The sequence below is a fragment of the Rhizopus microsporus genome, assembly GCF_002708625.1.
Source record: "Rhizopus microsporus ATCC 52813 unplaced genomic scaffold scaffold_29, whole genome shotgun sequence".
Taxonomy (NCBI): Eukaryota; Fungi; Mucoromycota; class Mucoromycetes; order Mucorales; family Rhizopodaceae; genus Rhizopus; species Rhizopus microsporus.
In genome coordinates this window covers 59,348-70,741 of record NW_019671944.1, presented here as the reverse complement: position 1 = coordinate 70,741, position 11,394 = coordinate 59,348, and the positions used below count along the sequence as shown (strand labels likewise).

The 11,394-nt window shown below is 36.1% G+C and overlaps 3 protein-coding genes across 3 annotated transcripts; 2 read left to right on the top strand and 1 right to left on the bottom strand.

Annotated features, from left to right (window-relative positions):
• The first annotated feature begins 5,003 nt into the window (after positions 1-5,003).
• Positions 5,004-5,632, top strand: RHIMIDRAFT_82817 (uncharacterized protein). Its single transcript, XM_023615755.1, has 3 exons — positions 5,004-5,089; positions 5,140-5,242; positions 5,315-5,632. Exons 2-3 carry the CDS (start codon positions 5,174-5,176, stop codon positions 5,498-5,500), a joined length of 255 nt encoding a protein of 84 aa, XP_023461557.1. The 5' UTR covers positions 5,004-5,089; positions 5,140-5,173; the 3' UTR covers positions 5,501-5,632.
• Positions 5,633-6,768: 1,136 nt separating this feature from the next.
• RHIMIDRAFT_271046 (uncharacterized protein) lies at positions 6,769-8,837 on the bottom strand. Its single transcript, XM_023612228.1, has 3 exons — positions 8,699-8,837; positions 8,473-8,644; positions 6,769-8,425 (listed from the first exon to the last, which is right to left on the bottom strand). Exons 2-3 carry the CDS (start codon positions 8,633-8,635, stop codon positions 7,221-7,223), a joined length of 1,368 nt encoding a protein of 455 aa, XP_023461556.1. The 5' UTR covers positions 8,636-8,644; positions 8,699-8,837; the 3' UTR covers positions 6,769-7,220.
• Positions 8,817-10,522, top strand: RHIMIDRAFT_271044 (WD40 repeat-like protein). The gene is made up of 3 exons (XM_023612227.1): positions 8,817-10,050; positions 10,113-10,249; positions 10,299-10,522. Exons 1-3 carry the CDS (start codon positions 8,848-8,850, stop codon positions 10,357-10,359), a joined length of 1,401 nt encoding a protein of 466 aa, XP_023461555.1. The 5' UTR covers positions 8,817-8,847; the 3' UTR covers positions 10,360-10,522.
• Positions 10,523-11,394: the final 872 nt, after the last annotated feature.

Here is an 11,394-nt window from a genome sequence, read left to right as displayed (position 1 = left end):
TGTGCCACGAGGTAATATGAAAAAGTTTGATGAACTTTCTGCACCTGTTGTTATTTTTTTATATTTTTTTTGTGTGTTCGCGTCAATTTATTTCAAAGACACCGGTCATTCTCCGCTATCTTGATCAAAGTGAGTTGGCTTGTTCACATGGTATTTTATTCCTATTTTCAACTGATGACTGATATATGTCATGCTTTGAAGACTGTTTGGAAAAAAAAAGAAAGAAAGGGAAGATAAGCTTATGCGTGACTCATTAACAAACATATAAAAGACATTCAAGGGCTATTTTGTTTTTGTTTTTTTGCTTTGTTTTGAACATGCAACAGCCAATAAGAAAATAGTTCGCTTGCACATAAATAAACTTTTTCTTTTTTTTTCTCTTTTCTTCTTTTTCTTTTTCCTTTTTCCTTATTACGCCTACTCAACCAAAACAACGCTCGCTTCTATGTTCGGTCGCAAGTCAATTCACGGTATCCGGAAGGCGCACCACGCACTTTGCCCCACACTGTAACCTAGCACTTCCTTGTTGGTGATTCAAGAGGAAGCAGGATACTGGAGTTTGCCACGGAAGGGATGCCATGGATCTCCTAGTGATTAAAAAGCACGCTCTGTATTCTGTGGGGATCGTGCCCTCTAAGTGTGGCTACTTGAAAAAATGCTTATGCTGTTGCTAGGCGGTATCGAACCAAAAGCTATTTTGGGTAGTTTAATGCGTGCTGAAGCGCGAGTCGCGCGGCGGTTGTTTAGGGGTAAGGCTTAGGGGGACGGGATGGCCTTTTCTTTCTAGACTGGTTTGATCAGTTGTCTGGCCTGGATCACAGACGCTGCGAAACTGTCTCCCTTTGTAGATCAAATGAATATAAACGAAAAATGAAACGAAAATAATAACTTTAAAGTGCTGCTTGTTAATAATTTAGTGTACTTTCTCTTTTTTTCTTTTCTTTAATAAAGTTGGCATATTTTTTTTATTTTTATTTTTTCCCATGTGCTTATTTGTTTACTTAAAAAAAGCTAAGCCCAACTAATGCATGAAAAAAAAAAGTCAACATTCATTAAACGCATGCACTATGTAAAGCACTCCCACTGTGGTTATTTCTTTTATCACGCGAAATGACTGATATCGTTGGTAAGTTACAAAAGTCTTGTTTACGCATATTCAACAAGATTACGTCAGACATTATAAAACCAATGTGTTAGGAAAAGGGTAAAAGAGAAGGCTGTTTCTTAAATCTAGTTGACTGTGGAAGCACTTGTAATTATGCATGAGTCATTTGTTGACTTTACTTTCCCTTCTCTTAAAAAAAAATAAGCATGTTTGTCATTTGTGTGTACAACTTTTAAAAATGGGCTAGTGTCACTCAATGCCAAACTATCTTTCTCTTTGTAACACTAGCTTGAGGAATAAAGTTTTCACAGTGATAGAAATATTTTGTCAGAAGGCGTATTGAACGTAAGACATGAGGGCGTTTGATATTATTATTGCACTATCTTCTTCAAAATATATCATTTCGTTGGCTTTTGTTGATAAGGAAAATTGATACTATTACAGTAGATCAAGCTTAGAGTTTGTGTATCCACGTAGTTAATTAGCAACAGCCAGAGATGAGCAAAATGCTCATAACGTGTATATAAAGTACAAATCAAAGACATATAGATGATTCCTTTATTATAAAGAAGCTAGACCTAAGTATAACCAGACGTAGTCTAATAGCAGCACTTGGGGTTGTTAACGCATCCTGCACATCTACCACTGTCACGGGTAGGTTCGGGATTGGGAGCAGCAGAGGTGTATGTAGCCAAGGTGACAAGAACAGCAGCAATGAGGAGTTGGAACTTCATTAGAGTATGATTGACTTTAGTTTTGAATGACAAGTAGAAAAAAAAATGATCCAAGTATTTATACGAAGAGAAGATTGATGAAGCTTCTAGTAAATACTGATGGACACATGACGCATTACTACGTTTGTTGCATTTTTCCTTCAACTCCTTTTCTTAATCAAGAGAAAATCCCCTAGGATGGAAATCATGGAGAGTTTGCGAAGGACCGAGTGTGATACCAGGGTAGTGCATTTAAACATTCTGTACAATGGTAATCAACTCAAATGATAAAGTATTTTGCCAAATAGCTTTTAGCTCTTATTATATTCGTGACACATATATATTCAGAATGTTTTAGACAGATTGGCACTAAGAAACTATATGTAAAGTATTCATTAATCAAAGAAAGCTCCTTCAAAAAACAAAACATTACTGATCATTCACTTGTCTCTTTTATCTGTAACTACCTTCAATTTCTGTGTATAACGCGTCTATTGAGAAGAAAGTGCTGTATGTAGGCAGAATTTTGCTCCACTAGTGATGTAACCATGAAATTAGCTCAACATATTGACACCATATGATGAATGCCACAGTTCTACATGAAATCTAGCGTCAAAGTGTTCAGCTGGTCAAATTCATAAGACTTCATGAGTCTATAGCAAAACTGTTGCCTAAAAGAGCTTTCGTACTTGTAAGCTATATTTTTACGCGGTTTTATTACTGTTGTGGGTATTTTATATTTGAATGTAACAAAGAATCTGTTTTTTTTTTTTTTTATATTTTTACAAAGTCCCTAATTTCCAGAATTACCACTGTCTTCTTCATTCCCGGGCAGTTTTTAATGCGGGTACCAATGACCTTCACAGTAGACTCTCGATTGCGGAATACAGCAATACGTACTATTCGCGATATCGGAATACCATTTTCGAAGGACTTCACAGCCACTGCTTTAAATTTCCTGCGATATTCGCCTGGATTGTCAATACATAAACTTTATTGCGGAATATCTTGATTATGAAGTGTCATTTGTGCTTCCAATAGGTATTCCGTAATCGAGAGTCTACTGTAAGTTCCCACTGATTCGTGTTTTCTCTAAGAGAACGAAAGCAAGGCTTATGAACAATACAAATATGCATATCAAAGTTAAAGTCAATGTAGAATTATGCACGTACCTTTCTTATTTAGACATTTTGCTAAGATTTCCTATAGTACTATTGTTTGTAAAGAGACACCTATATAAGCAAAAGGCTACAAAACACATCTGAAAGCGGGACTCTTTGCATGGCGTTATGGTACACCTAGCATCTGAAATGATATCCCAAGCTTCTCCAAAGTCCAATTATCTGTAATGTAAAATAGGCTATTTGAGATTGATACTTGGAGAGTAAAATGTAACTATGGATCCCTTTTTTTGTGGTTTTTTGACTTTTTAGTGCGCTAGTGGTACTCTTTGAAAACATGTTCATGCTGTAAGACAATAGCTGCTTTGAAAGGCTCTGGCGTACGCTGCTTACAGAAAACAGCTATCATGGATATCATTGCTTTGTCTCTTCTGGTTCCAAAAGCGAGACGTACGCAGAAGAAGAAAAAGAAGAACTCGGTACATCCAAGCGCGTTTGAGCATTTTGAGCACTTTGATTATTCTGGTGCGATTTTTCGTGTAGAGCCGTGGCATTCGTCATATGTTGTCAAGAAGATGACCCAATGACATGATTATATTTATTAGAGAATTGCTCTTAATATAAAAAAACGCGTACCTTTCGTATTTTCTCTCTTCAATCAACCAGTTTACCTCAGATCAGATGAATACATAGCATAACACTATATATTGTCCGTATATACCACCACGTTCACAAGATATTAAGTAATCAAGAAAGCAAGGAAAACCAAACTATATGGCGCAATTATTCCCTTTTTGTTCCCTGAGGCCGTCATTTAAATGGTAATTTGTAACCATAACGCAAATATACTCTCATACTTTGCTGGTAAGCCTACACAAAACAGCCATGAAGCTAAGCTTAATATGCTCAATACCATCTTTGACTTGTCAAGTTTAAAGATAAACAGGTATTTATTAATGAGTCACATGCGCATGTATATATCTAAGGGCTAATAGTAGCTCATAGTGAATATAGCTTTGAAGATTTACGTGAACCAGCTAAAAAAAAAAAAAAAAAAAATATTCGCTAAACTTCCATGGCATCCTTTGTGAATGTGGGATTACTTTGACAACATAACACAAATGCTTCAAAAAACATATTCAAGATCGCCAATAGTATCTTTTGTGGATGTAGCAGACCACATACATTTCGTCGCGATATAAATTGCCATATGGAGAACACAGTTCTCTTCGTGGAATTTAGATATTTACGACTAGTACTTGGAATATATAAGTATTGGTTATGCTATTATCCCTTTTTTCTTCACTGTATTCCGAATAAAGATACACTCAGTCCCATCGTACTTTCTACTTTGTCTAAATCTACTACAAAACCAAATACAACAATTGCACCTAATGAAATATTGAATTAGACTTATAATAGCCTGACATCCTTGCAGCGCACCACTGCCAAGCTCCCTACCAAACCTTTTGCCAAATTTCAAACTATTCACAAAAGGATTAAAGCTCTCAAATATGTACACGTGCAGTATGAAGTAGAGCCTGTTATTACTCTTGGTAGATATGCAAAGTCAGCTTCAACCAATCCCGAAAAATATAGAGAAATTTGTTCAGAAAACGGAGAGAACAACGAGGAACAAGGAGACGGTGATGAACAAGTGATGAACAATGAACAGCAGAGTGATAAACAAGAACACGAAGAGAATAAGTAGGAGATGCACTATTTTTCAACTAGTTGCGTGTAATGGCCAAAAAAGGACCCTTGAAGGTACCATACCACTTTCTGACTCATTATACATGCCTAAAAGGGAAGGATTGTCATCCTTTCTGCTAAACAAGGCAGCTAGGTTACTACTCTAATAAAAAATGGACTGTGAAGACATGGAATTAGTGAAGCTGTGCTTGCCGCCCAACATCAATTTCATAAAGCGTATGCACCAGAAAATAAACTAAATAATGTAAATACGAATTTATAGTAATTACATGTGATTGATCGAACTGACAACATAAAGTTAAAATAAAGTAATGGCAACATTATCTTTTATATCCTTCTTCTTCTTGAAAAGAAATACAAGCCGATATGGCGACTATATAAAATCATGCTTAGCTGACGCGACACATTAAAAAGTATTGGTGATAACGTCATAGTTAGTAAGTAAAGGTAGCGCCCATAGTATTCGTCTAACTTCTGGTGCATGTAGTAACTACAGAGAGAAATGTGCAGATGAATTCGATATGACAGCATATAAAGAGATTATGGACGAATGCAAAAAACTTAGAACATTACTACCAAGCTCAATTACTGTAAAAATTGTCAGTCTTTTCGACGGCCTATTGGAATATCGTTTTGATAAAAATACTAATAAAATATTACAGCACTTTGACGATCAAAAAGCTGCTGAATTAGACAAATCCTCTGAACATTACAAATTGCTGCACACTGTGCAGCAAGCGGTTTTCAATTTTAAATTCTGGACGAAGGAGTCTGATGAAGTAATGGGTGCTGTTGAAGAGCAACAAAAATATACGGCGGCAGATATTTCTACTTCCCATTGCAATTAAATTGTCTATAACCCACCACGGTCACCAAAACCTATGCTTGCACCCTTTTTTCACGCCAGTAAGACCTAATAAAAGGAAAACACCTCATGAATATAACCGGGATGAAGACAAGAAGTAGGCGTTGCATCAGCCAAATGTAATTACATTATAATTCTTTTCTATTAGTCAAATAAAACGAGATATTTTTTTTTGGGTAAGAAAGTGAATCCCAAGATAATTCTGAAACCATATCAGATAATACATTTAGATATATGTATAAGCATTATATTCTAATTTTATATAAGAAAAGCTCTTGGAGATCAGATTATCCTTGACTGTGTGCTATAGCACAAAGCTCTTTTGGGTTAATGCAGCCGGGACAATGATGGCATGAATACTATACTGTATTTTTATTAATTATTGACGTTAATTTTATAAAATATTTTCGTAAAAAGACGACAAAGAAAAATACGTTTGAATAAAACAACATCATGTCAAAAAAGAGAGAGATAATGAGTATATGTAGAAGAAGAGAGAAAAAGTATGTTAGTATTAGAGCACATATCCTAATATTAGTTTTACTTACCACCAAGGTGCATTCTGGGGAGGGTGGCGATAACTACCCAGGAAAGTTTAAAAAAAAAAAAAAAAAGAACAGAGGACAGAGAGAACCCAGGGCGTCAGAAGAGACTAGTAGGGAACGTTCTAGATACACGCCAGAGAGCAAAGAGGGCGGGACAAGCGAGTCAGAGCAAGGACCATGAGAACAGGCTAGTTTTGATTTGTGAATCTTTGAACACTCAGAGGGACATTTGATAACTGCTGTAAAGAAGCAAAAAAAGGACTCGATTAAAATGGGTTTCTATATGTTTTTCTTTTTCAAACAAGCTTCAGGATCAGGTACCTGGAACAAAGAAATCATATCAAATAGGAGAAATCTACATGGTGATTATTCAAGGATATGCATTGCCAAATATGACTATATAGAAAAACCGAATAAAGAACTTAAACTTTTACAAAGAGACTAAAGAGGGGCTATTTCCAATATTAACTCCAAGACAGCTCACCTGCTAATATTACTGTCAAATGGGATAGTGAGCCATATTCTTTTTGTATTTGTTATTATTACAACGGTTTCAATACGACATCTAAATTTGGAAATATAGTATATCGATGAATGTCAAGGCTGATACTACAAAAATATTCTTGACGACGACGAATTTACATTTCGCACAGCATGAATTTTATTCTCACCATTGGGTATATTTATTTTCGATCACAGGCGAATTTACTTTCCGGAAAGAGTGTATAACACTTGGGACATAAGGGATATATATACGCTTAATATAATAATTATATTAAGCGTAACAAAACCTCTTCATTCTTTGCTTCTGTAATAATATCTACAGACCTGCAACATACTCACAATGAAGATTAAGACTAACAGCAATTCAATAAACGCAATCATGATATAAAAATTAATTTGTGGCATTAGTCAACCTGTACTCGGAATGGCGTTCATCCCACATAATGGGCATTAGATAAAGATATTAAACATGACGAATGCTTATCTGATAACGAAGTAGAACAAGGCCTTTTGTTAACCATCTAGTTTCTTTATATCCCACATATATATATACAACATATACCCTCCTTTTCTCTTTATATCTTTCATTCATTCACTTACTTTTGTACAGCATAAATACAAGCATAAACGTTATTGAAATATACCTTCTTTTTTTTATTTTTTGATCATCTTTTGCTCAGCAAGTGATCTCGGTTCATGACAGATAATAAATGTTCCCAAAACACCAGCATCCGCTAATGCTTTTTCCATCCACTGAATAGCCGTCAATGTGGTCATTTGATAATAGTGACCACTTCCAAACACGATAGCATGAAACTCGGAAAACCGAGTACGAATTTTTCTTCCATTATTTAATTTAGACTTTTGTGGAGGGAGTTCGAGTAACTGAAAGAATTCGGTTGAAGGCGCATCCTGGATGATGTGTACCTCAAGTGGCGGAAGCATGGTCCAAAGGTCTTGATCAAAAGGTGTGTCAGGATGACCTAATGAGTGCCTAAACAAATATTGAAACCTGGCTATTTCATTCGGTCCACCCACGACATCTATTATACTCTTCAATCGATCATATGCGGTTTGAACCATGTATAATTCTTTGCCTTCCACGATCCGCTTCAGCTGAGGCAAACACCTTACAGATGCCTCTCTCTCTGCTTGCACCTTGATTGGAATTGCAGATATATCATCTGGTGAACAAGAATGATGAGAAAGTTCAGAGATGAGAGCAAAGATACTGCTTACATCCAAGTTCAACTTTTCGGTCGATGGGTTGGTCACGTCGATTCCTTTTAACAAGGGCATATATGTCGCTTGTAGATCATTATCTGGTGTCTGTAGATGGACAACGATACCCATCTCTGTCAATCTGTCCATGATCCTTTGAACAAACACGTCTTCTTGAGGTCGAATGCGCATAAATGCAAATACGACTATAGGTGTATGGTAATGGACGTGACAGGCCTTTGCTGCCATCAGATAATTGCGAGCCTTCTGGAAGATGGGTAAGCTGTCAAAATCACTGGCTGATGATTCCTTTATATCATCATCATCACTACAATAATCATCGTCTCCTTCCTGTTCTAAGCCCATCACCTCATGTCTAAACGCTTTAGCATTGCGGGCAATCACCTTGATCCATACAAGGCCATTCTGAGCTATAATATCTACTTTTACACTCTTGCGTTTGATCAAGGCAACTTGAGACAACCACATGTCTTGATTGGGTAAAGGTACACCGATAATTTTCATCACTTCATTCTTACATTCAATAGATTCTAATGCTTCATAGACTGGTTCTAAATAACCGAGATTTGTACTCTGAACGTGTTCCTTTTTGATCAAGGTCGGCTCTTGTAATAACTAAAAATGGATAAATACAATAATAATAAACACGTAACAAGGGATACCTTTTCTATAAAGTGTTTTTCGGCAGTAAGTGAGTTTGTGTACCTGTATAAACCAAGGATGGGTCTCTGTTTATCCCATTGTTGACATTTCTCAAGAATAAAAGAATAACGATCGTGTAATGTCTTTATGGCTGAAATAAGAGACTCATCTTGGCTATTTGACATTTTAAAAAGGTAAAAAAAAAAAAGAGAGAAAATTAAACTCCTTTTATGATAATCATGAAGAAGAGGAAGAAGTTTTGTATGGTGTTTTTTATTGAAAAATGATCGGAAAATTATAATAGAAATATATAATAGAAAAAAGAACCATAGAAGAGAATGTTGTATTAATATTCTCTACCTCTTTTTTCTTTTTCTTTTTCTTTTTTCTCTTTATTATGGCCATACTCACGTCTTCCTTCATATCTCCTTCGACGATCAAACTTTTGTCGTTTATACAGAATAACAAGTTAAATGTATTTCATAATCAAAGTCAACCACAAGAATTAAAAAATGATGCACCGACTTGCATTACTATCATTATGCGTAAAGATGGCACTCCGACAACAAAATGCTTAAACCCGAAGACACCGACACGTCATTGTAATCAAAGTAAAAAGCATCGTCAAAAGCTGTCGACCTTGATCATACCTCGTTTGGTCACATCTACATCGAATCAATCCATCAGATTACAGCAATTGCCATTAGAGCTCATCATGAAGATATTGTCTCATCTAGATTACAAGACAGTACTTGACTTATCCAAAACAAGCAGACAGTTTTATACCCTTTGTCATGAAAACACATTATGGCAGATCATGTTTAAACATGACTTTATCATCAAAAAGCATTTAATCAGACACATACCATTTTATGAATTGTATAAAAATCACTTTGAATTAGAAAAAAGGTGGCGACGTGGCCATGTAAAGACAAGATACTTGGCAGGCCATGACGATAGCATCTATTGTATTGTTTGGTTAGGTAATCATCATATCATAAGTGGCAGTCGTGATAAATCAATTCAGCTCTGGGATCTAAATTCGCCCAGATCAACCTCCATCTTGTCCAAGACCGCTCATACTGGTAGTGTGCTCTGTCTTCGAGTATCCGATGACCACTCCTTTCTGGTCTCTGGCTCTTCAGATGCCACTTGCCTTATCTGGTCCCTTAATGACTTTGAACCAAGAAAACGGCTCTTGGGTCATACTGGTGGTGTTTTAGATATTTGTATAGTCCATCATTACATCGTTAGCTCGTCACGAGACAGCACCATCCGTGTATGGAATAAGGATACAGGCGATGAATTAAGGAGACTCGTCGGACATGTTGGACCTGTGAATGCCCTCGGATCACAGGGTACACAGGTAGTATCTGCCTCAGGGGATACGACGATTAAATTATGGGACGTTGAAACAGGTCAATGTCTAAAGACATTTAATGGTCATACCAGAGGACTCGCTTGTGTAAAGTTGGAAGGAAGCGTCATTTACAGTGGTGGTCAAGATAACAAGCTGAAAATATGGGATGTTCATACCGGTAAATGCATATCTTCTCTATCAGGTCATTCAGACCTCATCAGAACCATAGATAGCTTTGAAGTAAGATCATACTTTATGGCCGTTCTATTTCATATTAAACTTTTTTTTTCTGCCTTATGCAGGGTAGAGTGGTTACTGGAAGTTATGACAGGACGATTAAAGTATGGGATTCGAAAGAGAACAAATGTATTTTAAGTTTTCAAAGCGGGCATTCGAGTTGGATATTCAATTGCCTGTTAAACAATACCAAGATTATTAGGTATATTCATGCAATATATTTAAATTGACTTATAAACCATATCCATTAGTGCCGGACAAGATAAAAGGATCATGGTCCTTGATTTTGGTCATGATTTAAAGTTGCTTTAAAGCACTGTGAATAAAGACCAGTCTCTTTCTTGAGGCTCAAATGACTTTGACCTTCTTGATTGAATATCACCATTTAAACTAGCTTTGATAGAAACACCTTTGGAATTATCATGAGCATGTACATTTTCACATGGCCACGTTCACCCTGGTGCTTTCAAAAAAGGATATACTACCAGCATCCATGTCTGAGTTCATACTGTTGTTATGCCGCTTTCTATGGTAATGGTCCAGCGTTATGAGGTGCTCTTTCTCCTTTTCCCCAGAGTTAAAGAGAGTATCGTCATCTTATCCTGATAAGGAAAATTCTCAAATAAAAAAAAAAGAGGCGTAGAATGTCCTCTTTGTCTTTTTTTTTTCCTTATTTCTTTTTCTTTTACATCACTCTTTCAGAACACAAAACCTCTTTTTGTGAAATCCATTTTGATGACTGGATAAGTAGACATTGCGACTCAATGCTTGGACCACATTTGAATTTTTCATACTCTTTTATCTCCCAACATTGATTAATGGCTGAAAGAGAAACATGTGTGTTCTCTGACAAAACCGGTAAGCCTATGGAGGGAACTTTGGGAGATAGAAGCTTCCACGTCTTTTTAATCTTTATCACTCAGGGTCATCCCAGATTCGACAATAGCTTCTAAGCTAATAAGTTGTAAAATCTAATATTTGATTCAGAGACTTATAATGAATAAAGCTCTTGAGTAGACTTTTCCACATGAAGACTGCTGAAGCTTCTTTTTCAAGAAATTCACTTGAACGATGCTCATCAGAAAGAGTCCATCAAATAAATGACATGTTGATATACATATACTAACTTCTTCTGTGTAAGCTAATAGTATTATTTACAATCACGTCAAATAAATCGATAACAAACAAAGTGAAAAGAAAAGGGCTCAATATCACAATAATGTTTAAAGTTACTTATATGCAAATGCTGTCAGTATCATTGCACAATAAACAAAATGCTATTATAACGGTTTATTTCGATTGTAGAACTCTTGAACAAATGCGCCAGCAAGTTCTTTTATAGTGAAG

Bases quoted from the DNA above. Each gene is read 5' to 3' on its own strand.
- RHIMIDRAFT_82817 (XM_023615755.1), top strand. From the start codon at position 5,174: ATGACAGCATATAAAGAGATTATGGACGAATGCAAAAAACTTAGAACA. The intron at 5,243-5,314 runs GTAAAAATTGTC...AAAATATTACAG, and splicing joins TACTACCAAGCTCAATTACT to CACTTTGACGATCAAAAAGC.
- RHIMIDRAFT_271046 (XM_023612228.1), bottom strand. From the start codon at position 8,635: ATGTCAAATAGCCAAGATGAGTCTCTTATTTCAGCCATAAAGACATTA. The intron at 8,426-8,472 runs AGGTATCCCTTG...TTATCCATTTTT, and splicing joins CGAAAAACACTTTATAGAAA to AGTTATTACAAGAGCCGACC.
- RHIMIDRAFT_271044 (XM_023612227.1), top strand. From the start codon at position 8,848: ATGGCCATACTCACGTCTTCCTTCATATCTCCTTCGACGATCAAACTT. The intron at 10,051-10,112 runs GTAAGATCATAC...TGCCTTATGCAG, and splicing joins GAACCATAGATAGCTTTGAA to GGTAGAGTGGTTACTGGAAG. The intron at 10,250-10,298 runs GTATATTCATGC...CATATCCATTAG, and splicing joins AACAATACCAAGATTATTAG to TGCCGGACAAGATAAAAGGA.